Source organism: Eulemur rufifrons, chromosome 6, assembly GCF_041146395.1.
Source record: "Eulemur rufifrons isolate Redbay chromosome 6, OSU_ERuf_1, whole genome shotgun sequence".
In the NCBI taxonomy this organism is placed as follows: domain Eukaryota; kingdom Metazoa; phylum Chordata; class Mammalia; order Primates; family Lemuridae; genus Eulemur; species Eulemur rufifrons.
In genome coordinates this window covers 98009044-98035556 of record NC_090988.1, presented here as the reverse complement: position 1 = coordinate 98035556, position 26513 = coordinate 98009044, and the positions used below count along the sequence as shown (strand labels likewise).

The 26513-nt window shown below is 60.2% G+C and overlaps 2 protein-coding genes across 2 annotated transcripts in view; one reads left to right on the top strand and one right to left on the bottom strand.

Annotated features, from left to right (window-relative positions):
* MACROD1 (mono-ADP ribosylhydrolase 1) overlaps nucleotides 1-26513 on the bottom strand; it is a 142021-nt gene that overhangs the window by 79020 nt on the left and 36488 nt on the right. The gene's annotated exons all lie outside the window — the stretch shown is intronic.
* On the top strand, nucleotides 21126-23172 carry FLRT1 (fibronectin leucine rich transmembrane protein 1). The gene has a single exon (XM_069470280.1). The coding sequence runs from the start codon at nucleotides 21145-21147 to the stop codon at nucleotides 23170-23172; it is 2028 nt and encodes a 675-aa protein (XP_069326381.1). The 5' UTR covers nucleotides 21126-21144.

The window sequence follows — 26513 nt, the reverse complement described above, 5'->3', positions numbered from 1 at the left end:
GTGTCCGCTGACCACTTGCCTAGGGGCTGTTTTGGAAGATGAAGGAGGGAGGGTGGGCAAGGGCTTAGCCCCTCATTTCTGGGCAAGGGAGAGGCAGGAGGGGCCCGGGCTGTGTCAGGAGGGGAGTCCAGGCCTCCTCAGCTGTTTGAGGGGCCCTGCAGGGCTGGCCTGAGGTCACCGGCCCGGCCTGGCCCTGAGAGGGGCTGTGGTGTGGAACACCCCGGTGGTGGGCTCCGAGTGGGCGAGGGCAGGGGAGCACCTGGCCAGACAGGCGGCCCGTCACCATCTGCCCCTCCCAGCCTCCTCCTGCTCTTCCCATAGTAACGCGCCCCGTGTGTGTCTCCGGCCGCCACCCAGGGCCCCGGGGACTCTGCACTCAGCAAGTGCTCGGCAAAAATAAGGTTGAGTCACCTGGGGACTCACAGCAGCCTGACTCCTCCAAGTGTGTTGGCAAAAGTTGCTGCCTCCCCTGGGGAGGGACCAGGCGGGCGCCCTGGGGAGCCGTAGCCAGGAGATGGGGCCTTGTGTCAGGAGGCTGAGCGGCCAGGCAGCACCCAGGGCGGCAGCGGTGCAGACCTCAGGGCAGAGGGACCTTGGGCAGGACTGTCTGGGAGCCTTGGGGTCCTCGCCTGAGAGAGGAAGGCACGATCACCCCTATGGGGCAGCTTGTGAGGGGGTGCGCCCCGCAGAGGAGGCCACGGCCTAGCGAATGACGGGCCCTCAGTCACCAGCAGCCTCAGCTTCCCTGCTGGGCAGGACGGCAGAAGGTTGCCTGCTCTCACCTGCAGGTCTGTGAAATGGGGACAGTAGTCCCCAGCAGGTCACTAGGAGCATGAAACGAGCCAGTGCAGACGTAGGAGGCTTTGAACAGCGCCCGGCTCGCGGCAGCGCTCGGCGGTGGAACAGCCGCTCGGCTATCACTTGGCATCGGAGTGTGCGGAAGGGACGGTCACAGAGTCACGGGTGGGCTCAGGGAAACCAGCCGGGGAGGGTGTGGAGCTGAGACCACGGGTAGGGGGCCACGGTGAACAGACCCAGAGAGAGCAGCTGAAGCCATCGAGAGGGCCACCTGACAGGCGGGGCACACAGCGGCTCTCCACGCCCACCTGGCTCTCCTCCTGCCTTCTGACCTGTGCTGGGGAGAAGGTTCCCAGAGCAAGGAACTCTGCCACACCGGCCAGCCCCACTCCTGGGGTGGAGCGAGATGGCATCTTGAGAGAAGCTGGCTCAGGGCCTGGCACAAAGTAGGGGCTTGCAAGGGAGGATGCTTGGCCCTGAGACCAGTGCCACCAAGGAGGCCGCCAGCCCCGCCGGGGCACAGGGCTGACGGGGGTGGGGAGGACCCTGTGCTCAGTTGTACGTGGTCCAGCCCCATGGAAAGACTGAGGAGATGGTGGTGCTGGGGTCGAGTTCCCGCTCTGCCCTGTGTGACCTGGGGCAGGGCACTTAACCTCTCTGGAGGCCGAGCCAGGCCTGGTCCTCGGGCGTCACACAGCACCTCACGAATCCTCCCTGCAGGCCTGGGATGTCGCTCCTGCCATCAGCCCCATCTCACAGATGAGGAGACTGATGTTCAGAGACACTTGCCCCAAGTAAGTGACCGGCCACTGAAGTTGCAGCGGGGACCCAGCCCCCACCGACGCCAGGCTGTCGGCCACCCTCCTGCCTCCTCCCGGTGAGGCTCACCTGCTCTTGCTGTGACAGCCTCCTGGCAGGCCACGACCCCAGCGCCCCGCGGAGGCAGCTGAGGCCCAGAGCGGCGGCGGCGTCACCATCACCCTGTGGCCGCCCCTCCCTGTGCCCCAAGGCCTCTCTGTGGGGCTGCGACAAACACAGTGAGGGCAGTGCGGTCACACCAAGCCCATTCTGGGCTCTCAGGTTGCACAGGGGACAGTGGGGCTGCCTTTTCTCTCCCCACGTGACCCCAGCTCCCTCAGGGCAGGCCCGGGGCTCCGTTTCCAGGCAGGAGCCGGGCAGAACCTGATTTTCAACCACTGGGTAGGGGAGAGGTAGCCTCACTGCCCACTCTTACTAGGCGCCCTGCCGGGGCCCCCAAACCAGCACCTGTAGCACGCCCTGGTGCATTCACCAGCATCCTTCCTGGGCCCCGACCGTGGCCTATGTTAGGGTCACTGTTGCATCCCGGGGTGGCTAGTGTCACCGCACATTCTCGGGGCTTCACGGAGGGCTCCCACTCCGACCCACTAATGCCTCCCTTTTCTTGTCTTGTCTTTCTGACTGTCTCTTAAAAAAATTAAACACGGATGGTTTCATCCAGGGAGAATTAGTATTCCGGGCAGGCTGGGGAGATGTGCTCAGAATGTCAAGGGCAGAGTCACAGAGCCACAGGGAAGGGAAGAGGTGCCGGGCCTTGTGGGGGTCCTGGGGTGGGGCAGAGGTCTCTGACCCCACCAAGGGAAGCATGGTGGGGCCTCTGAGGGGCCCAGAGGCCATCAGGGAGGTTGAGGCTGGGTGTGGCCAGAGGCCCCAGCACTGCACCCAGGATGGGGGGAGGCAGGAAGGGGGTGGCTCAGACCCTGGACTACATCTGCCCAGGACACGTGGGCCCAGCCCTGATCCTCAGCCCTGTCCACTCTTGCTCTCATTCTGCCTTCATCTGTGTGCCACTGTGTGCTGGGCAGGAGCTGGGTGCCAGGGAGGCAGAGCACAGGGACAGGCCTGTGCTCACCACTGCATGTCACCTGCACGGGGCCACTGCCTGGCACACAGCGGCCACTTCCCAAAGACTAGGAAAATGATTTGAAGAAGACTCAAATCCTGGGAGGTTAACAAGTGTCACCCAAAACAAAGGCAGCTGGTAGCTTCTGGAGCGCACTAACAAATTAGTATCTGCTGCAGGACTTCTCAGAGCCTTTAATATGCTGATGTGGCCTGTGAACCTGCAGAGGGAGCTCCAGCGTGCAGCCTCCTACCGTCTGAGCACAGATCTTTAGTCCCTAGCCACACAGGAAAGGCCAGTGTGGCCTTGAGGGTACAGAGTGGAGACAGGAGTGAGCTGGCACCCAGGCTCGCAGTGGACCCACTGTGTGACCTTGGGTAGGCTCCTGAAAATCTGTTTCCTCGGGTGAAAATTGAAGTGGTAATAACAGAGCCCAGGGGTCCAGTGAGGTGATGGATGAGAGTAGTGCCTGCTTCGGACTCAGTACGCAGAGGCTACTGTTGTTGTTAGTATTATTATTATTATCTGCATGAACTACTTAGCTCTATGTGCCTGGCTACACTTCTGCTGACACAGTCCTTGCCCGTAACAGCTCACAGCCCACAGAGGCCAGAGGCTGCTCCATGCTGGGCCTTGTCTACCAGGGTTCAGACCTGGCACCTACCCACGACTCCCTACTACATACAACCATGGCATCCTTGGCTATCCCTGGGGTCCTCAGGGGGACTGAGGCCCAAGCATTTCCCAGGGGTCACACCCAGGGCAGGGGCCCAGGAGTGGCTTTAGCCAAATGCCCCGTGTCTGGGCCTGCATCCTGGGAGGGGAGGTGGCCACAGGTCGGGAAGCTGCCAGGCGGGCTGGGCCCTGTGTGCTCCAGGGGCAGAGGCACCAGGGCCTCGTTCCCCGCAGCGTCACAGAGCCTCATTATTAACAAAAGTGTGCTGCGAATCCTTTTTCTCCTCCCTGCTTTCCTTAAGGCGGCTCCCAAATGAAAGGGGAAATACACAATGAGAGGCAGTAAGGAAGCCTCGGAGGAAAGCCAGGCGTCTGCAAAGATGGGACGGGAAGGAACGACATCCTACCCTCGTGTGAGGTGTGGCTTGCTCGCTTTATTTATTTAAAATAGTCTCTCTCTCTCTTCCCCTCTCCTCCCAATTCAACTGGTCTCTCAGGCTGTGCTTTAAGTTCTTTTGAAGTGTTACAACCATTTTCTCCTCTTTCAATTAACAACAAGAAAAGGAAGCTAATAGCTTCCCGAGCCACTCGCTGTAAATATTAACAAAGTCTGGCCGCCCGGGCTGAGCGCACAGCGTTGCTCTCGGCCAGAGATCGCGTTTACGGGAAGCAGGGGAGGGTGGGAGATTTCCAACACAGAGGCGAAAATCCCTTGGCACAGGTTTCTGCTGGTGCGGGGAACCGGAGAGCAGGGGGGCTGGGGGGCCGGGTGAGAGGGTGCGTGTCCCTGGGGCTTGAGGCTGGCACAGCTGGCAGGAGGGAAGGAGAGAACTGAAGCTGTCGGTGGATGCTTCTAGAAGGAAAGGCAGCTTCCCCTAGGGGCACTGAGTAACTTGGACCATGGCAGGTGCGCAGCCTGGAATCCCCGCCTGTGGCTTTGAGCACGGTCAGTGGCGGAGATCTGAGAAGGAGGACTGGCTTTCTGGACGCAGCAGCTGGAGGAGGTGCTGGTGGTCCCCAAGGCTGCACACTGGCCCCCCAGCACCAGCGTGGGGCCCTTGAAGGAGCTGGGGTCGGGGCTCCTAAAGTAGGACAGGAAGGGCTCCAAGTCAGGAGTTGGGACCTGAATGGAGGACACTGAGGCTGGGGAGGGGTCCAGGGACGGGGCAGCCGGGACGGGAGGTGACACCCTTGGGCAGAGCCTGGGTTCCTGACAGCTCTTTGGCCTTCTCCTTCCAGTTGTGACCGCCACCCCCGCCCCCATGACCCCAGGAGCCTGTGAGCCACATGCGCTGCAGCCCTCCGCCGGGGGACAGCAGGGGGCCCATTCCACAGCCTGGCTGCCAGGGGACCCGTGTGACAGCACCCAAGCCAGGGCGGCCAGGAGGGGACCAGGGCTGCCTCCGGCCCAGCACACGCCCTGGCTGAGGAGCCAGCCGAGGGATGCGTGGCGGGGGTGGGGGGTACTGTTCCGCCGGCAAAAGCAGGCCGGCTTCCATGTTACGGCCTTTGCTGGTGGCACCAGACTCATCACGCCCTGACTCTCCCCGGGCTGGACACAGACGCTCAAGGGCGAGGGGGCCGCTACAGCAAGGCCTGCTGGGTAGGGCCGGCCAGCAGGGCAGCCTCCTTCCTGAGAGCCAAGAGCCGGCAGGCAGGGGGCCACTCCTGTCCCCTGTCCCCTCTTTTGTGCCCAGAGTCACTGTGAACGGGCAGGCTCCAGCCACTGTGCCCTCCTGAGGGCAAGAGCGCAGGCCTGTGGAGGGGGCAGAGTCCCCACCCCCTCCTAAGCACACTGCCACCTGCAGCCCCAGAGGCTGGGAGCAGCTGTCTGTCCCTTGGCAAGCCGTCCTCACTGGCCCTCCCCTGTCACCGCTCACGCTGTGCCTCGGCAAGGGAGTCCCCGCCTGCCCTTGCACGGAGGAGATTTCAAAGGCACAAGAGCACTCCAGGCAGATGAGGCCTCTTCAGGCGCCTACCCACTCGTCTGCCCCCTGCCCAGGGACAAGGAGCCCACCTGGCAGCTGTTTCTAGGTACCCCCTGTCGATCAGCTGCATTGTGGGGGCAGCACCTTTGGACTTGGGAGCCCTCTACCTCTCTAGCACCCTGAACCCGGCAGAATCGGGCCTCCAGAGTCCCCAGACAGCACAGGGAGGGTCTGTGGGCCTGGCGGGACAGACGGGGACCAGTGGGGGCCGGCGGCTGTGGTCCGTGCCTGACTGGCCTGCTGGGCTGGTCTCCTGGCTCAGCACCAGGGCACGGAGTCCACTCCCAGCCACGTCTGCCCAGAGCTGCCCACACGTGAAGGGAGGGAAGGCAGGAAGGGAAGAGAGAAGGAAGGAGAGAGGTCCCATGGTAGAAGTCTGAGTTGTCTCCCCGGAGAAAACTGTCCCAGAGGAGTGGCCCCTTGGGCCCCCAGGCTTCCCTGCTCTGGGTGCTGCCGGCCTGTTTCCCCAGCGGTCCAGACCCGCTGGCTGGGTGGCGTGGGCTCCTGCAGCCACCCACGGACTGGCTGGCACACTTGCTTGCACACCCATCCCTGAAAGTCTGGGTTTTGTCAGGAAATGGTTTAATTAGCAGAGTGGAGGCTCAGAGGGTTCGCACCACGTAAGCAGGCTCTCTCGCCTCCGCCCCTTCTCACCCCACTACGGTGCCATGCCTGGTGCCAAGCCTGGGGGCCCGGAGTGAGTGAGAAGGGGGTGGGTGGGGCCCGTCTCACGAGCAGGAGGGAGGAGCTGGAGCCTCCAGATATGCCCCTCCAGAGGCCTCCCTGCTGCCCCTGCTCCAGCAGGCCTGGGGGCTGTGGGCCAGAGCTCGGGGCCAGGCTCAGGAGCCCACAGCAGGCCGGCCCTTGATTGTGCTCCCAGGCAGTGCTCCCAGGAGCACTCCGCTGCCCTCCAGTGAGGAGAAGGCTGCGTGGACCCACTTAGCCCCCGGACCTGTCTTCAGGGAGTAGAGCCTGGGTGGCCTCCCAAGTCGGCCCCCTCCCTTCAACCCCCCTGCTCACTGTCCCAGCCGAGGCCCTGCCCCCGTTTGGAGGACACCATCCCAGCCTCTCACTGGTCCCCTCCTGTGCACCCTGGCACCCTCCAGGTCTCCATGCTGCGGCCAGCTGCACTTTCTAAATTGTAAGTCTGGTCATGCTTCTCCTTGCCGGAGCACCCTGTGTCCCCACTGCCCTCGGTACGACCAGGCCCCTCGGCACGGCATTCAGAGCTCCCCCAAGGTCGGGCTCCTGCCCCTGCTCCAGCTCAGATCACTGCCGCCACTAACTCAGCGCTTGGGACACGGCTCTTCCCACTGTATGTGCCTCCCCCACCTGCAGCCTTTGCATATGCTGTTCCCCCCACCTGGAATGATCCTCCTGCCCCACTCCCTGCTGTGCTGACCCTGTTACAGGAGCAGTCCCGGCCCCCACCTGGCAATGCTCTCCCTGCCCTGTGGCCCCGGCCCCCAGCCCTCCGCCCGGGGGAGAAAGGGACGTGGCTGTGGCAGCCCCCAGGCCCGTGCTGGCACGAGCGAGGAGTGACCCACTCCCTGCGATAAGGAAGAAAGGGACAGGCCCTACGGATGGCCGTCCTGGTGAGCGGAAGTCAGCAGCCATGGAGCAGACTCCAGGTTTGAGTCACAAAGAGCCTTTTCATCTAAAAAGGTGAGATTCGGATGCTGACCTCAGCCTGGAAGTCCAAAATGAAAGAAAACCCCGGGTCTCCTCGCTCGTATCAGCTCTGACCTCCTTACAGGGATCTAAACTCTGCCCTCTTTGCCACAGGGCAGCTCTGCCCAGGGAGGGGTGGGCGTGTTCATTTAAAACGCCACTTGGCTAAGTCACCAGCCATAAGGCCCACCTGGGTTTCCAGCAGCACACACCAAGCACCTGATTAATGAGACACACATAAAAATCCGTCTCTGAGAGCCATTGGTTGAAATGAAACAGAAGGGCTAATTGCCATGATAGGAATTAATATCAGCGAGCACCGACGTTCAAGGCAGCCGCGAGCTGTAAAGCTCAGCCGCTCCTGCTTTGGGTGGAAGCCCTGAGGGGCCCAAGGTGGGCAGCGGCTCTGGAAGACAGAGGGTGGCCAAGGGAGAAATCTCGCTGCACCTGCCCCGCTCTGGATTGCCATTGAACTCACATGTGACTGTCACAACATGGGAGGACCCCAGAAACACAGCACAGTGTCATCTTCCCCAGGAAGCCCGTGATCTGCCCCCTCCCCCAGGCTGGGCAAGGTGGGGCTCTGGCTCCCCTGCTGCGCTGCCTGCGTCTCACGCTGTGGCCTCTGCACGCCAGTGTCCTCCCCGCTGGCCTCCCAGCTCCTGGAGGGCGGGGGCTCCTCTTTGGATCCCCGATATCCTGAACAGTGCCCAGAGCATGAGTGGACTCAGGATATGTTTGCTGGCAGGATGAAGGGATGAAGGGATGGATGGATGGATGGATGGAAGGGGGGATGGAGAGATGGATTGATGGAGAGATGGGTGAGAGAGGGATGGATGGGTGAATGCAGAAAGGTGGGAGGGAAGGATGGAGGGAGGGAGGGAGGGAGGGAGGGAAGGGGACATGAGAGAAAGTCAGTAGAACCCGGGGGCCTCTTGGTGCAGTGTTTTGTGGACCATGCGTTTCTGTTGCACCGAGTCTCGGCGTGGCTCAGGGAGAAGCAAACCGGCCTGGCGTTGGGGCCCTGGCTCTTCTTCGGGTTGTATCTGTGACCTTGGACAAGTCCCTCTTGCTCTTCCCAGTCTGCACAATGGAGGTGGCCCTCCCTGCCCTGCCAGCCGTGCTGGCTGTCCCAGGCTCAGGGGAGATGGCAAAGCAGAAATTACTGGAGAAGGATAAGGTGCACAGTAAACGGCACGTGTGTATGGCAGATCCAGCCCAAATGCAAAGGGAGGTGCAGAGATGTGGGATTGGGCGCTTGGCTTTCTTTTCCCCCTTTCAAATTTAATTCAGTTGTGATGTTGTTTATAACAAAAGTAAAATTGTATAAGCATCTCAAAGTACTTACAAGTGGAAGCTTTTATTATGTTGACCCCAAAACGCTTCTTTGGTTCTGAACACAGGGACCAGACCCCGAGCCTACAGGAACAGGGAAGGCCGGGGCAACGGGTGAGCAGAGGCTGTCCTCTGACGGGGTCCCCGAGCCCGTGGCTCACCAGGGCCTAAGGAGGGGCCCTTGGTTACTGATCCCCTGGGACCCCACAGATTCCTTTCGTCCTCGGTTAACTTGACCGACGTCTACAAAGTCTGAGTGCGACCACTAACTTTGCACTGGGTGGTCTCCACTCACGCGAGCCAGTAGCGTGACCACTGGGGGCGCTGTGGCCCTGGCGGGAGGAGTTTGCCAGGCGGCCTCATTTACATATTTATTCCCAGGCCTCTTTTGGTTCAGTGAATGCAGGTGGCTACTAATGATCATCATTATGCACCCACACGTGGGAAGAGCCACAGCGCTGCCTGGGAGCTCACACCTCCCAACCACTGCCAGCCAGGCTCACTTGGAAAACCAGTCCACACCCCAGGCGCCCCAGAGGCACGGCTCACCCACGGCATAGACGCCGGCCCAGGAGCCCCTTGTCCCAGCACCGGGGTTCCCAGGAGGCTGTGCAGGACCCAGGGAAGGGGGAGGGGGGTACAGCAGGGAAGGCAGACCGAGAATGTACAAAGCTAACGGCACCTTGCTCAGACCCTCGGTTTTCTAAATGAGGAAGCAGAGTGAGGGGTTCACAGGATGCATTTATTAAGCACCAACTGTGCAAGGCACTGAGCTGGGCACTGGGGGATCCAGCCTCGGATCCTCCCTTAAAGCCAGAAAATTCCTTTCCTGATACTATGTCGTTGCTGTCATGGTCTGTGGGACGACGCACTCTGAGAGGCACCCGCTACAGGAAGAGGGGGGTGACTGTGAGCAGACTCTTACAGGAGGGGACAGCGCAGGGAAGGTTGGAGCCAGCTCAGGACCTTAATGAGCAGCGGTGGGAGACACGGCTGTAGGGCCAAGCATGGGCCAGGCCTTACGGGGCCTTGGAGACCACACGTGAGCATCGGCTTTATCCTGAGAGCTGTGGAAAGGTCAGAGACAGACATGCCGGTGGAAGGAACCTGCCCTCTTCCCGGGTTCTTAATTTCAAAGGCGGAACTCGGGTGGTTTCTCTCTGCCGTGGGGAGGCAGCGGCCACGGCTGGCTGGAGCTCCCGGGCTCCGGGGACACGGCCGCCATCCTCTCTACATGCTGAGGCCCAGCCGCAGCCGCCCCCACCCCTGTGCCCAGTGGTAGAAAAACGATTTCCTCGCCCCGGCCAGGGAGGCAGATGACCTCATTGGACTTTTTCCATCTCTCGCTTTCATAGAGAAATTACAATTTATAATTGGATGAAATCACGCGGGTGGTAATAGCAATAAGGGCTGTGCTGGAGCCCGGGCGGTCACCCCTCACGCAGGGACTCTGTCCTCGTCTTCCCTCCTGTTCGGCCCCACCCCTTCGAGGAGCATTGGCCAGGCCCTGGCTGGTCAGAACTGATGTCCCATAGGGCTTCCTGGCTCTCCAACCTTCTTCCCCATCCTTGCCAGCACACACCCTTCCCTCGTGCATTCCCTGCCAGGCCAGGAGCCCCCGGGCAGCCACCCCCCCCCCGTTTGGGTGCTGGGCTTATTAAAACATGCACCCTAGATATCCTTGTTTTTATTTGTAACGGCCCCAGACAGCAAGCACTTCTCAAATCAGCCACCTTCGGCCCTACAAAGAAAAGTGCCCAGATGCAGCTGAGCCCATCTGGATCCGATTTCAAACCAGAGCTGGCACTCTCAGATGTGTAATAAAAGCCCTTTTCCAAAGAGGGGCTCCTGCAGGGGGAATACGGACACCAGGGCACCGTGGGCCTTCCACATGCCACGCTAATGAGAGCTGATGCGGAGGGCTCGGGTTTTGTTTTGGATTCTGGGAACAGCCTGCCCTGCCCCCCAAGTCTCTAAGGAAGGGGAGGGCGGCTGGGGTGTGGAGGATGAGCCCAGCCTAGGACTCGGGCTGGGTGCAGGAAGGAGGCCAGGGACACGAAGGCCCAACTTCCCCGGTTCCCTGACGATCCTGCTTCCCACGGCGGGGAAAAGCAGTGCTTGTTCTGGAAGCCCAGGCCACGGTGGCCCAGTTGGAGCCTCTGAATGACATTTAGCAGGAGGAGCAGGTGCTGGGGAAACAGAGCCAGCTCTGGGCTGGGCGGGTGGCCCTGCATGGCCAGGAGCTTGCAAAACTTCATCCTTCTCTTCCCAGCCCTCCCATGCCCAGGAAACCAGGTAGCTGCAAGGACTGGCGCTCTGTGTGGCCGGCTGTTTGCCGTCTGGGTTTGAAAAGAGGCAGGAGATGGGGGAGAATAGTTCCAGCCCCCTCTGTGGCTCCTGGGAAGGTGGCTTTCAAGAAAACAGGACCCAGAGGGATGGGAGGAAAGGGCTTCAGCCTTGACAGATGCTGGTCCCTGAGTGGCTCCTAATTTCCTTGGGCTTAATCACTCGTATTGTTTTCGGCAGGTGAGCAGCAGGGAGCGGGCACACGGAACGGCTCCTTTTTGGACAGACAAGATCAGGGAGTGAAACAGGAACAGCCCATCCTCCCCAGCTCCACAGCCAGAAAAGCTTCTCTACAAACAGGAGCAGCGAAGCAGGACTGAGCCCCCCAAGCATCTTCCCAAAGGGGGGCGTGTGGGGCCCGACAGCGCAGCAGCACATGTCAGCGGCTCCAGCCCCACGGTGAACGTCTGAACTCCTCGGTGGGAAATGGACCCCTCCTCCCCTCCGGAGACACAGCCTGAGTGGCAGGAATACCAATTCTTTGCAGAGTGGCTCCCTCTCAGCTCTGTCACGCAAGAACGCTCCCTGCACCGAGCCCATTCTGCCAAGTGACTTAAAGGGATTAAAAAAAAAAAAAAAAAACCTTGGTAAACAAAAAGGGGGTAAAAGCCAGGCAGAGGCCTTTCAGAAGAGGTGGCGGCCTACAGACAAAAGGGCAAGAGTTGAAAGAGGGCCGTGGAAGTAGAAGCAGCAGAGGCCACCCTCCCTGGGCTGGGCGCCAGGCCGGAGGGCATGCCCAGGGAGCAGGGGGCCGGGACACCCTCAGACTGCCCTCGGAAGTCCCAGGGCTGCAGGGGGCACCCCTGTGCACCTGGCGCACACGCCCCTTACTCTGGGGGAAGACGCCAGCAGCACCTGCGGCCCAAGGTGCCCAAGATGCTGCTTGGGACTCGCAGCCTTGTCTGAACCAGGAGACCAAAGCACAGGATCTCCTCCCTGCGCCCCAGGGCGCCCCGGCACCACCCACCACCCCTCATCTGGGGTCAGAGCCCCGACTGGTGTGCGGCCTGCTAGGGCCTCGGGCCAGAAATGTGAGTGCAGCCCGGGCACATCTCGTCCTGAGGGGCAACTTCGGCAGGGGCCTCTGGAGCGGCAACCCCAGTCAGACCCAGCGGGCTCCCGGGCTGCAGCGGCGGAGGTAAGGCTGAGGGTCTCGGGTTTGGAAGGGCTCTGGGGTGGCCAGGAAGGCAGCCAGGGCTCCTTGCACCCAGAGAGAGCATCGCGCACGAGACAGCTGGGTCCTGACCTCCAAAGAAAGATCCCCTTCCCAGGCTGGGACGCGCTGGGGCATTTTGGAGCTCCCTTGGTCTGCATCTCCAGCCCACCGACGACACACACAATTCATGCAGCTGGTGGCTTCTGCTTGCCAGGATAAGGATCATTTGGTGGTGGCCCGGTGCTGCTGGGCCCGACCCCACGTAGGCGGTGGCCCCTGGTGTTGAGCCCCTCCCTGCCAGGACTGCAGGGCTATGAGTTCTGCCCAGAGGGGGCAGCAGTGAGGCCTGAGCCTGGGGAAGGGGCTGGTGGGATGCGGGCGGGCGGGAGCTTTGGTGACCTGGGCCACTTGCCATGGCACCTGCTGCCCTTGAACTGGAGGGAGTCCAGAGTCCTTTCCATCCGGGCCTGCCCTGCTCTGCCAGGGGGACCCAGGGAGGGGCTGATCCAAAGCCAAGGTCCTGCACCTGGTGGCCCTTGGCCGTCATCTGCTCCGGCTTCCAGTTCAGCCCCTTTGTTGGTTAGAGGGGTGAGCTGCAGCCCAGAAACAGGCAGTGAGTGCCCCAAGGTCACACAGCAGGCCCCAAGCCTCCCTCCAGGCTGGGGGTGGGGCCTACTCCCAGAGGCCCCACCTGCACCCCCTGGCCTCCGCCTCCAGGAACAGGAATCCCTGCAACCCGGAACAGGCGCCCTGGGCAGGGCAGGGAAGCCCCAATTCATTACCAAGATGGAAAATGACACTTCCCCGCGCTCTTCCTCAGGAGAGGGGCTGATTTATGATTGCGCCAGGGCCCGGGACATTCGTCAGTGCGGCGCGGCGCGCACGCCGTCTGCAGGGGCATTAATAGCCGTGTTATGAGCCACCGCCGTGAAAGATGCCCTGCGGATGGGCTATTTGCCGTTATTTATTATAAAGGCGAGCCAGCCCGGCAGCGGGGCTGCGAGGCACCACGAGCGCGCCTGAGCCCATTTTGGGCCCCAGCAGCCCTTCCCCTCTCCCAGCACTTGTCCCTACTGTCCTTCCAGGCCCTAGGAGGGCCTAGGGGGTGACTTCTGGGCTCAAGTCAAGCTGAAGGGGAGCAGCTGCTGCCCCAGGTACTTATGGAGAATCTGCCGGGCGGGCTCTGCGCAGGCTCCCTGCAAAAAGGAAAAACAGCTGTGGGGCCAGACAGTCTGGGTTGGGCCCGGGCCCTCAGGTGCGAGCCTGTGACTTGGCAGATCCCTCCCCTCCCGGAGTGTGCCTCCACTGTGTGCGCTGGGGACGCAGGCCCTGTTGCCGCCACCGTAGGGCTGCGGCCCCTGGAAAGGGAGGATTCTGTGAAGGGCCCAGCACACAGCAGGCCCCGGGCCCTGCCAGCTAGTGCTGACGCCCACAGGCGTGACCCCACAGGGCTAGTGGGGCTGCAGACCTACTGGTGGGGGAAAGCAGCCCTCCTGAGACCCTGCTTGACTTGGGACACTGTCCACCATGACCTTCGCCACACCAAGGCCCTGGGAAGGGTTTGAGAGCTTGGTGGCAAGGCCCCAGGAGGTGGGCACTGAAGGGCGGTCTTCGGCTGCCAAAGGGCTGTGTCCGGCCTGGACCTATCCCTTCCAGTCTCTGGACCTCAGTTTTCCCTCATCTGTAAAAAGCAGACAATCTCTGAGGTCCTTGACCTCCCCATTCCAGGGCCCGGAGGGGCGGGTTCCACCCTTGGGTGCATCTGTGGGGTGAGAGGGAAGGGGCAAGACAGACCTGTAGTTGGGCAGTGCCAGGCCGGCCACCCCGTGTCAGGGCACAAGCCGGGACAGCCATGAGTCTCCCTCTGGGGCTGGGGGGCCCCACTGAGAAGCTGAGAGGGGCAGTGAGAGACCTGGCAGGGGAAGAGCACCGGATGGCGAGTCTGAGGCCTGAGTTGCGTCTGGCTTCTCCACCCGCTGCTGCACAACCAGACCAGTCCCTCTGCTGCTTGGGCTGCGGTGGTGCGGACACCCGGGTCGTTACGACTCCTGGGGTGGGGCTGAAGGAGGGCCGGCCGCCCTCTTCTCTCCCACTGCCCAGTCCTGGGTTCAGATCCTGGGGCTCCCTCGTGGCACCTTCATTCCTTCATTCACTCGTTTGACAGGTGTTTAGTAAGCACCTGTGTGCCAGGCACAGGACCACCCATATCCCGGCTGTGGGCGCTTGAGTTCCAGCGGGAGGAGTCAGGCAATCCCTAAGCTGGGTAACTGGGGGTCCCGTGGGCAGCAGGGTCTGCCTCCCTGCTTGTCAGGGATGCTCACGGCCCTGAAGGGCCACCCTGCCAGGCCCAGCGCCAGGCCTCTGGTGTACGATCAGTGAGCATCGATCGCCACCACCAGCCTTTCCTGGCCACCTGCTCCTCTCTCGGCCCCTTGCAGTGGCCCACGACCCGCTGGCCACTGAGGAGCCCAGCAGCGCAGACCCCACAGCCGGGCCCTGTTCTGGGGACTGTCACTCTCTCTCTTTTCCCCAGCACCCTAAAATAAAGGCCCTTAGGCCCGTCTCCTTCCTTCTGGAATTCCACTGCGCTTTCTTTTTTCCTTCCCAAAAGGAATTACATTCTCAGTCTAGGCAGCTTTACTAAAAATGGACACAGACAGAAATACCAGGTGCAGGAGCGTCTTATTAAATAATACCGAGAGAGAGGCACAAAATTACACGTGTCTCCTTTCATCCCCCCTCCTGGCCCTGAACAGTTTAATATCGAACACTGTTATCAATATAATTAACCTCCTAAGACACAATTTTAAAGTCTTGTTTTTTTAAAGCGATTTACATTCTCTCAAGTTCAGGACATCCCGCCGCCTGGCACTGGCACCGCCCAGACGGCCTACGCGGTTAGGTGAACTCACGGTGCATTTATAGTGGATTTGCATACCTGTCTGCAATTACTGCCAGTGATAACAGCTGATGCATAATGCATGCAGCATGAAATTAGAAAAATAATTAACTTTAGGTTTTAAAAGAATCCCCACCCCCATCCTCTGTGCATTACAGGTTCTGAATGACACCAGTGGACAAGATGCAGGAGCAAAGTTGGCTGGGTGATGGGTGTGGCTGGCTGGCAACATCCCCCTCCCACACACCCCACCAAAGCTGGGGTTGGAAGGTCCTTCAGGGTCATGGAATCCAGCCCCTGCCTAAAGGAGGTGCCTGTGGTGGGCTTGCAGCCCCTGGGGCATCTGCCTGAACTAGGGTTTGGAAAAACCACACCCACACCCAAGACTCAAGTTCCCCTTCTGCACCTGCAGTTCACAGCTGGGCCTCAGGGAGTTGCTGCCCATTGCTAATAGCAGTAGTGCTTCCCTGACTCTGAATACCACTGCGCTAAGCATTGAAAGTAACCTTACTTTACCACCAGAAGAGCCCAGGGAAGCAGATCGTTTATGGCCCCATTTTACAGATGAAGACCTGAGACTACCCCACAGCAGGCTGAGCAGCTGGACTGAGCCCAGGCAGGAGAGGGGCTTCCTGGGGGGAGGAGAGAGAAGGGGGAGGTCTCCCCAGGCCTCCCTGAACATCCGGAGGTTGAGGCCCACCTCCTGGCCCTCCTCTCTCTGTCTTGTTTGTAGCTGAGCCCCCAGAAATGTGGGGTCTGTCATTAATTTAAATAAAGGTTTGCCCTGCCTTGGTGGCACTCCCTGTCTGGTGGGGCAGGTCTAGCCACCAGCTTCTCCTCCCTGTGGGGCTGGGGTCTTCTTCTGGGGCTGACAAACTGCTGCTGTCGCAGTCTGCCCTGCACACCTCACTCCTGTGAGGGGCTGAGACTGCCTGGCCCCCGGGGCACCCAGCATAAGGGTGTCCCCATGTGAGCTGCCTTCGCTTGGCACACGAGGAGAGCCGGGGCTGGGAGGCAGGGAGGCCCGCCGAGCCTTCCCTCTCCTGCCTGCAACCCCCAGCTCCTGCCCAGCCTGGCTTCCTTCAGAAATGTGCCCCCACCGCTGCCCAGCCCAACATGCTCGTGTTTAAACGTGCCCCTGGCACAGTGGATGCCACCCCCCACACACAGCGTGCCAGGGCCTGTGACAGGCCTGGGGTCCCACAGCTGTCCTCTGCATGTCATCCTCACTCCAACTCCCCAGGGAGGATCCCTCAGAGGGCCCCGGACCTCTGCCAGCCCCAACCTGGTGGGATTTCGGGGACACAGCAGGGCAGAGTGCCAGGGACCAGGGGTCCCCAACAGGGAGACGCCCACCCAGCTGGCAGGTGTTTGCAGATGTTCCTCAGCACCTCCTGCTTCTAGTCAGGAGGTGTGGGAGCGGAGCCGACAGCCTCAGAGTACACCGAGGCCTGCGGGAGGGGGAGTAGCCGGCCTGGTGGGGCAGGAGTGGGGGGTGTGCTGTGCCCAGAGGCAGCTCAGGTGGTGCAGTGGCTTCAGGAACCCGTGGCATGTAGGGCTCCCAGGGGGCAAGGTGGGAGCTGGCTGTGGGCCCCTCCTCACACCTCTCCCCTCCCTGGGGCCACGAGGTGGGTGGCGAGGGGGCTGGTGTTGATGGCCCAGGGGTAGAGACTGTGCTACTGTCACAGCTTCTGGGGAGGGGGGCTGGCCTGCACAATCTGTAGGGGCAGGGGACATCTCAGCATCACAGGCTAATAGCGAGTCAGTCTACCCAGGAGCACGGCAGGAGCCGGGGAGTGAGGAAGGGGCCAGGAGAGCAGACTGAAGCTAGTCTGTGTGCCTGGGGCAGTCAGAGCATTAGCAGCTTTTAAACTGGATGCACTCGGGAGGGGTCCAAGTTCCCACGTAAGGGCCACTATTATGATGAGGAAACTGAAGTTCAGAGAGGGCAGGCAACTTGCTCAAAATCACACAGCATGGAAGTGGCAGAGGCAGGACTTGAACCCAGGCTCCTCTGTCCTAGAAGGTGGCAGGAGCCAACCACTGATAGAGTGAATGCCAAGAATAATGCCCCAGGTCCCCTCGACTAAGGGGGATCCTGGATACCTCCAGCCCGAGCCATCACACCGCTCGCCTCCCTCACCCCCAGTGGCCAGCTTAGGATCCTGCTGTCAGTCACAGAGCCGGCAGGTCGTAAGTCACACCGTGCCGGAGTCTGAGGGATCCATGCGATGACGACAAGTGATCCCGTAAAAGATGGGCGATTTACCAGGCTTGATTTGATGGCCACATAAACTACCGAACACACAACAAGGGAATAAGAAGGCAGCCAGGCACCCAGGCAATTAAAGGCCCCTCCAGCGAGGCATGCTGTCCTCCCCCGGACCTCGGTCCCGCCCCCGTTCCTTGGGTGGCCTTGGGAAGGGGCTGCCGGGGCCTCTGGCCAAGATGGATGAGGCCCGCAGGAAAGGCCTTGGGTCCCTGCCTCCCAGACGCTTCTCGCTTCTCGGTTATCCATCAAGCATCTCTGAAAGGTGCAATTTAGACTCTATTATGATGCTAGGGGCCTCTGGAGGCTAAAGACTGTGGCCGTGAGCTGAGCGGATGCTGGGAACAGATGTCTACGCCAGAGAATGCGGTGGCTGGCCTTGGCTTTGGCCTTAACAAGTCTGCCCCCTGCTCAGGGCACTGCCCCGGAACGGCTGAGCACAGAGGCCACCCATGTCCCTTGTGCCAGGTCTGAGAAGCTGGCAGACCAGGGAGGGCGTGTGTTTTCTGGCCAGATGCGGGGGGCCTGGGCAGGGGTGCTCCTGGGCTCAGATTCGACCCCAGAGACTGAAGCAAGGTGGTCTTTGGACAGGCCTGTGCCTCCCTGTCGCCAGTACCTGCCCTGCCTTTCTGCTTATAAGCAGCATGAGACGGGACCTCCAGGCGCCACAACTTCATTCTCTTGGTTCTGTGCAGAAGGGACAGAAGAGCAGCTGGAAAGCTGGGCTGGCTGTGACCCTGGACGAGCCCCTCACCTCTCTGAGCCTCAAGGGCTCAGCTGCGAAGTGGGGGCCGAGGACCTGTGTGTGTGGCCACAGGTTCACGCCATGGGCCTCCGCACGATGCCCGTGGAGGGCAGTGGGCGAGGCCCGGCCGGAGGGTTCAGCCAGCGCTTGGGTTTACCCCGCTCTCCGAAGGCATCCACTCTGCTGACAGCCCTGGGCAAGGCAGGCGGGAGGCCTGTGGGACACTGGGCACCTCAGCGAAGTCTGAGAACCCTCAGCCTCGGCCCCAGGTCAGGCCCAGGTGGGCTGGGGACTCACAGTGGTCAAGCACTGAGGTCCCGCAGCTGGATAGCCGTGGGGCAAATCCAGACTCCACCACCTCCTGCCAGGGGAAACCTCTCTGTGCCTCAGTTTCCTCATCCACAGAATGGGTCCATGACAGTTTCTCCTTTGAAATAGTTAGCAAACATCTGCTATGTATCAGCCACTGGGCTGGGCCCCGAGGGACACACCAGTGAGTAAGACACACGACCCTCCACCCTTGTAGAGCTTCTAGTGGGGACACAGACAACGAGAACAAACAAAGTAAAATACATGGCCCGTTAGTTGGTGGTAGATACTACAAGTAAGCAGGGAGTGGTGGGGAGGCATTTTCTGGGGGTTCTAATTTCTGACGGGGTGGCCAGGGAAGGCCTCACCTGGAGGAGGGGAGGGGTGAGCAGGTGCATTCGAGGGTGAGTGTTGGGGACAGAGGGATCGGCGCATTGCAATGGCCCGGGGGCGCCGGGCGGGGTATACCTGGCTGCTGTGGTCAGTGGAGGGCTGTGGGTGGGGGACCAATATGAGGATTTCGCCAGGGGACCGCGAGGGGAGAGGCTGGAGAGCAGGGTGCAGAGTGGGTGGGGCAGAGCTCAGGTAGGAGTCACCAAGGAAACGAAGACACAGCCGAAGGAGAGAGCTGGGAGCGAAGGCCAACCCCACGTCCCGTCACGAGGGGCTGAGGGCTGAGGGTCTGTGGTGTCACGACCACTAGCCTGGGTGGGGCTGAGCTCTGGAAGCAATAAGGAATACACAGGCAGGGGTCCCCAGGCCAGTCAGGGCTGCAGTGAGGGGCTCAAGCTGGCTCCCCACTTTAGTGCCGGGGCTCCCCTGTCCCCGCTTTCCTCCCTCCTGCTCTGTGGGCAGGCCCCATGCACCTTCCCCCCCCAGTCTCACGTGCATCCAGCTGGGGTGTCCTTGGCCGGCCCCTGACCTGCCCTGGATCCACCTCGTGACAGAGCTCCATGCTGCTTGCAGGCCCTGAGTGGGGTGGGCGACGTGGGAGCTCTGGAAGGCCTTGGGGCCGCTGGGCCGACTGAGGGAAGGCCCCTAAGTGCAAAGGAATGTGGGCACACCAGGTGACAGCAGAGGCACTCACCGAGGTGCGGCTGTCCTGTCCTTGGGCGGTCTCTGATGCCAAGCTGCACAGGCCCACACAGCCCAGCCCACGCGGTTTAGCCACCAGGCAGCCCACAGAGCGCTGCAAGCCTAGTAGTGACCAAGATTCTGGCCTGTGAGGGCCAGGCGCACATAGCAGATGCTCAGTAAAGATCTGCTGGATGGGCCGGGCGCGGTGGCTCACGCCTGTAATCCTAGCACTCTGGGAGGCCGAGGCGGGTGGATCGCTCGAGGTCAGGAGTTCAAGACCAGCCTGAGCAAGAGTGAGACCCCGTCTCTACTAAAAATAGAAAGAAATTATATGGACAACTAAAATATATATATACAAAAAAATTAGCTGGGCATGGTGGTGCATGCCTGTAATCCCAGCTACTAGGGAGGCTGAGGCAGTAGGATCGCCTGAGCCCAGGAGTCTGAGGTTGCTGTGAGCTAGACTGACGCCACGGCACTCACTCTAGTCTGGGCAACAGAGTGAGACTCTGTCTCAAAAAAAAAAAAAAAAGATCTGCTGGATGGGTGGACGGACGGACGGATGGACGCATGGCTGGGAGGACGGGAAGAGCAGAGGGAAGCTCTATCGTGGGCATAAGGAAGACCTGCAGGGGGACGATATCGGAGCTGAGTCCTGAAGGGTGAGGACCATTTTGCTCCCTGACAGGAGCAGCCTGGGGACAGAGGGATGGAGAAGAGAGAGGTTTGGCCTGGCTGGGTCCCTGGGGCGCAGGAGTGAGGTCCCCAACCCATTAAGCAGGTGCTGGCTCTGCTCCACACACCAGGGCTGCCCTCTCAGGCCGGGGCTCAGGCTCTGAGAGGCCACTGTCCCACCATTGAGAAGCCTTCATGAATCCAGAGTTTACGGCAGCCGTCTGCCAGCCGCATGAAGACACCTTTCCCACTGAGGTTGAAAGATAATTTCTCTTTAATTGATTTTTTACCACTATGAAGAGTAAAATAATATAAGAAAAAATCCATGCTGCAATTTTTCCATTTGTGAAAACTGAAATTACACCTTGCAGACAATTCCCTCAGAGCGTGAACACCTCCCGCCTTTTATTTGTGTCATTTTTTTAGATGCAAGAAAACAGATAGCTTTTCTTTTCCTATGATAGCTGAAAGTTTATGATTTCAGAAGGGGGCAAGGTGTGGGACAATTTCCTACAGAACACAGAGCTTGGGGGGCTCCTCTGATAAAAAGAGGTTTCAGTAAATACATGGGAAAGTGATTCTGTTGACACCTTACTCTTCTGTCTGTAAAATGTACGAGTGACAAACAGGACGTGTTGTTTTAACACCAGACAATGAAGCGCCGTGCTCTCCGGTGCTCGCCAGCGACGGCGCTGGCAGCTTCTTTCTCGCTGGCTCTGGTGACGCCCCCATTCTGAGCTCGCAGGCCTCCCAGAAACAAGCTTTCCCCTCGAACCCTGGGTCCGAGCCAGACAGCGCGGCACGCTCCCCGTGCCAGTGGGACGCGGTGGCTCTGAGTCCATAAAACACGCCCTAAATCCGTCCCATCAACACTGAGCGCCACGGTTAACATCGGCCATAAAGACCGCCTTAGTGTGAAATCTGCAGAGAAGAAAGCAAAACTGCAGCGTGGCTCTCACTAACTTAACCGCCCCCCCAGGCCCCCATCGCACTCCAGGAAGGCCGAGGCAGCACCCGTCTCATTAACAGGCAGCGTCTGTTAAAGAGGTTTAATGTTTGCCAGATGTCGTTAGAGTCAGACCCTAAGCTGGAGAGATCACCTGTGGCATAAACTTGGCAGGAAAAGGGCCGTGCCTCGCAGCTCGCCCTCGGCCCGCAGGACCCCGCTGCGGTCGGTTACCCCCAGGCAGCAGCCTGGGGGTGCACAACCCGCTTCTCGGGCCGCTGTGGCTGTCCCACTCTCACTGCACCTGTCTTGTCCTCCTTGCAGGTGTTGAGGCTCCAGGTCAGGTGGGGCCGGGCTCCCCGCGTCATCCACCATGGTGGTGGCACACCCCACTGTCATTGCCACCACCACGCCCACTGCCACCGTCACGGCCACCGTTGTGATGACCACAGCCACCATGGACCTGCGGGACTGGCTGTTCCTCTGCTACGGGCTCATCGCCTTCCTGACGGAGGTCATCGACAGCACCACCTGCCCCTCCGTGTGCCGCTGCGACAACGGCTTCATCTACTGCAACGACCGGGGGCTCACCTCCATCCCCGCCGACATCCCCGACGATGCCACCACCCTCTACCTGCAGAACAACCAGATCAACAATGCAGGCATCCCCCAGGACCTCAAGACCAAGGTCAACGTGCAGGTCATCTACCTGTACGAGAACGACCTGGACGAGTTCCCCATCAACCTGCCCCGTTCCCTGCGGGAGCTGCACCTGCAGGACAACAACGTGCGCACCATCGCCAGGGACTCGCTGGCCCGCATCCCGCTGCTGGAAAAGCTGCACCTGGATGACAACTCCGTGTCCACCGTCAGCATCGAGGAGGACGCCTTCGCCGACAGCAAGCAGCTCAAGCTGCTCTTCCTGAGCCGGAACCACCTGAGCAGCATCCCCTCGGGGCTGCCCCACACGCTGGAGGAGCTACGGCTGGACGACAACCGCATCTCCACCATCCCGCTGCACGCCTTCAAGGGCCTCAACAGCCTGCGGCGCCTGGTGCTGGACGGCAACCTGCTGGCCAACCAGCGCATCGCGGATGACACCTTCAGCCGCCTGCAGAACCTCACGGAGCTGTCCCTGGTGCGCAACTCGCTGGCCGCCCCACCCCTCAACCTGCCCAGTGCCCACCTGCAGAAGCTCTACCTGCAGGACAACGCCATCAGCCACATCCCCTACAACACGCTGGCCAAGATGCGCGAGCTGGAACGGCTGGACCTGTCCAACAACAACCTGACCACACTGCCCCGCGGCCTGTTCGACGACCTGGGGAACCTGGCCCAGCTGCTGCTCAGGAACAACCCCTGGTTCTGTGGCTGTAACCTCATGTGGCTGCGGGACTGGGTGAAGGCTCGGGCGGCTGTGGTCAATGTGCGGGGCCTCATGTGCCAGGGCCCCGAGAAGGTCCGGGGCATGGCCATCAAGGACATCACCAGCGAGATGGACGAGTGCTTTGAGACGGGGTCTCAGGGTGGCGCAGCCAATGCAGCAGCCGCCAAGACCACAGCCAGCAACCACGCCTCTGCCACCACGCCCCAGGGCTCGCTGTTCACCCTCAAAGCCAAGAGGCCGGGGCTGCGCCTCCCCGACTCCAACATTGACTACCCCATGGCCACAGGTGACGGCGCAAAGACCCTGGTCATCCACGTGAAGCCCCTGACGGCAGACTCCATCCGCATCACGTGGAAGGCCTCGCTCCCTGCCTCCTCCTTCCGGCTCAGCTGGCTGCGTCTGGGCCACAGCCCGGCCGTGGGCTCCATCACAGAGACCCTGGTGCAGGGGGACAAGACGGAATACCTGCTGACGGCCCTGGAGCCCAAGTCCACCTATGTCATCTGCATGGTCACCATGGAGACCGGCAACACCTACGTGGCTGACGAGACACCCGTGTGTGCCAAGGCAGAGACGGCTGACAGCTACGGCCCCACCACCATGCTCAACCAGGAGCAGAACGCCGGCCCCATGGCGGGCCTGCCCCTGGCGGGCATCATTGGTGGCGCCGTGGCTCTCGTCTTTCTCTTCCTGGTCCTGGGGGCCATCTGCTGGTACGTGCATCAGGCTGGCGAGCTGCTGACCGGGGAGAGGGCCTACAACCGGGGCAGCAGGAAAAAGGACGACTATATGGAGTCGGGGACCAAGAAGGACAACTCCATCCTGGAAATCCGCGGCCCTGGGCTGCAGATGCTGCCCATCAACCCGTACCGCGCCAAAGAGGAGTACGTAGTCCACACCATCTTCCCCTCCAACGGCAGCAGCCTCTGCAAGGGCACACACACCATCGGCTACGGCACCACGCGGGGCTACCGGGATGGTGGCATCCCCGACATAGACTACTCCTACACGTGATGCCGCCGGGCCCCACCCAGCCCCCACCCCAGCCCCCGGCCGTCCCGGTGCGGCCACGTGGCTCTGCCCAGCCTGCTGCAACCCCAGAGAGCAAGGAAAAGAAATTCCACCGATGACCTTCCCGGCAGAAAGCGAAATTTGGGGAGGGTTGCCGATTTTGTAGAACACAACAGTGGAAAAAAAAATTTTTTTTAAAGAATAGAAGGCAGGAAGGAGGGAGATTTGACGCTGTTGAAGACATAATTTGTCCCCAGTGATGCCAGCTGGGGAGGGAAGGACTAAAAATAATATGGCAGGAAGAGTTTTTTTTTTTTTTCTGAACTGGAAAGATACTACCTGTACAACGTCTGTGTACACCTCATGCTCTGTTCAGGGCCGTCACAAAAGAACCGTCAGGGAGAAGCCGCCGACACGCGAAGCCCCCCGCGCAGCCCTCCCCCCGCCGCCGCTCGCCGGCTCCGTGATGGAGGGTTTTCAGGCTCCTCACAAAGGACAGGGGAAGAAAAGATCTTTTGCTATGGAGATATTGTCCTGAAATCTCTTCCCTGGTTTGTTCCGTACCATTTCCCTTACAGATTTGCAGAAATATGGCGTCTTTCACTGCATTCTTTGAACAATCATGTAGTCAATTAAAAAAAAAACCAGGCTCTTTTCCTCCCTATGCTGAACCCTCCTCGGTTCTGGGCAACGTACTCCGTAGGAGCCGCGATGGAAGCTGCAGCCTTCCCCGCCACCTGGAGCTGCATCTGTTTGCCTGGCTCTCTCTGGGTGGCGTCTCTAAGTACAGACGGGTAGACAGAGCCGACACTCGGTCCTTACCATACTTCTTGGGTCAGTTCTTTCCATTTCCTGAGACAATAGAATTGCAAAAACATTGCTTTCTCCTGGAAATCATTGCGTAAGTAGACAAGGTGCTGGGCATGGGAGTGAGGTGGAGGGCGGAGACCCAGTCTCCTGCTGTTCCTAAAGGCTGAGGCATGTGGGTCCCAGACCGGTGGCTTAGGGAGGGGCAGGGCAAGGGGCCCTTCAGTTCCGTCCTATCTCGGCTTGACCAGAAAAGCTTTCTTCAACTGCCAGCATCCCCGTCTCTGTCCCCGCTCTGCCCCCACAGACGCAATCACCTTAACAGCTCCTGTCTGAGCACTCACTACGTTCTATGTGCTTCCCCTTGGGACACGTAATTAGTGCAGAAATGGGTTTTTTTCTTTAACATCAGCTGATTAAACCTGTTGGTTTCCATGGCTGCTCAAACAAAGCCCCCCAAAAGACACAAAAATTATCAGAAAAGCCCTGGGTGACAGCAACCCCTCCCCGTGCCTACCCCTGGGACTCTGCATTTGACAGGGAGGGACCAGATCTCCTTCTAAAAACGCCGGCCTCCGGAAGGGCACTGACCCGGCCCTCGGAGAGTTAAGGTTTCATTTCCTCCCTCTGGAATCAATGTCGCTGTCATTTATCAACCGACAGTGCAGTGTCGTGGGCCACGAGATTAAAACGATGATGAAATAATAGCGGCGAATCTGGAAAGGGGAGAGAAGCGGAGCCTGGGGTTCCGATGGGGCCTGGGTCCCACTACTTGGGGAGCTCGGGTCACTGTCTGTCAACGCGCCGCGTGCCCTGCACCGGGGAAAAGCGCCGTCAGAGAGGAGCCGCTGGTCTGAGGGCAGGAGGATGAGAGGGCCCTGTCCCTGGCGGTGGTGTTTTCAAAAGGCCTCCGCCACTCGCCACTCGGACAAAGGCAGAGGCAGAAGAGGAGGCTGGGCAGTGGTGACTTGAAAGGGTCCGAGCGGCCGCTTTAGCGAGGAGGTGGGGCTGGACGACGCGGCTGCAGCAGGGAAGTGGAAAGAGACACGGCTGCAGCACAGCCCGCGGGCCTGTCCCACCAAACAGGGTCCCCGCTCTCCAGACCCACGGAGCCGCCAAGGGGTGTGGACACATTTCATTCCAAACTAGCCTTTTTTTCCTTTCTCTGCCTGCATCATTTTCTCACACAATGAGGTCCAAGAGAGAAAATTTCCCAAGCCTTAACTTCAGGTCCTTGCTGTGGGCCGCAGCCCCCCAGACACAGCCCGTTCCTAGCAGCTGAGGAAGGAGCAGAGGGGCCCTCCTGGATGGCTGGGAAGAGCCAGCTCCCGAGTCCCTGGCAGCCGAAGCTGCACAGCACTGCCAGCAAGCTCCATCCCTGCCTCACCCGGGTCCCCCTCTCTCCTCTCCACCCCAGGCAGGAGGTCAGATCATGCCCTTGGTCACTAGGAAGACATTTGGGTACAGCAGGTGGCCCAGACCATGAGAGCTGCCAGGGAAGCCGCGGCGCGGGTGGGGCAGGTGCACGGAGGACCTAGTGCAGGAAGGCAGAGCAGAGCTGAGAGCCAGCCCGAGCCTAGCCACGCTCTCCAAGGCCAGGCCTGGGTCATGAATGTTCCTCCCCCACCGCACAGAGCAGGCCAGGCCTGCAAGAGCCCTGTCAGCCTCCCGGAGGAGCATGCTGGGCCTGAGGACCACGTTGGTCTCCTGCTCCCGCTTCTGGCACCAACGGGACTCAGCCCATCTCACTGGAGAGCCCAAGCCATCCCCTGCTCCGTGGAGCTCCAGGTGCCCACAAAGGTGGATGCTCCACCCAGCCGGGGCCCTGGGCCCAGGTCTGAGAACGGCTTTCTCACCTTTCTAGCCCTTCGCATCCCAGCACTTTCCCAGGGGCCTTTCTGAGCGTAAGCCCCCAAATGTCTGCTGTGTCACGGCCCCCCAAGCCAGGGAGGGGGGCCTAAAGCCAGGTCCCCTCCCAGTCCAGCTCCTCCCAGCACAAAATGGAAGATGGTCCAGGGCACCGTGCCTCCCGCCCCTTAGATGTGCGTGAGGACACGGGGCCCAGGATGGCACCCGGCGCCTGTCTCAAATCTCCGTCCTGTGCGAGGCTGACACTTCTAAGGCAAAGTTTGCTGCTAAGCTGACCCTCACAGCCTCTAACCAGCCAGAACCACCTCAGTGGCCTCAGTGTTGATGAGCGTATTTTGTGGCATTTAAGGCAGGTTTAAAGTTGAAAAAAAAAGGCCCACGACACTTCTTCGGTTAAGTGGTTTACCTTTCATGGTAATTAGATGTAGTGATTGGAATATCTTTTCTATTACATGGCAATTTTCCTTTAAATTTCCCCTTACGAAAAAAAGGAAGGAAAAGGCAAGGAAGGAGAGAAGATGGCAGGGCGGAGAGTCATTTGCATTTTGCGAATGAGGCCTCTTGTAAGCTCAGCTCAGGCATGGGGCCCAACGTATGGAATGCTTAAGAGATTACTAAGAATAAAATCTATTAATTAGTCATACTCAATTCTGCAGACATGATGTGCA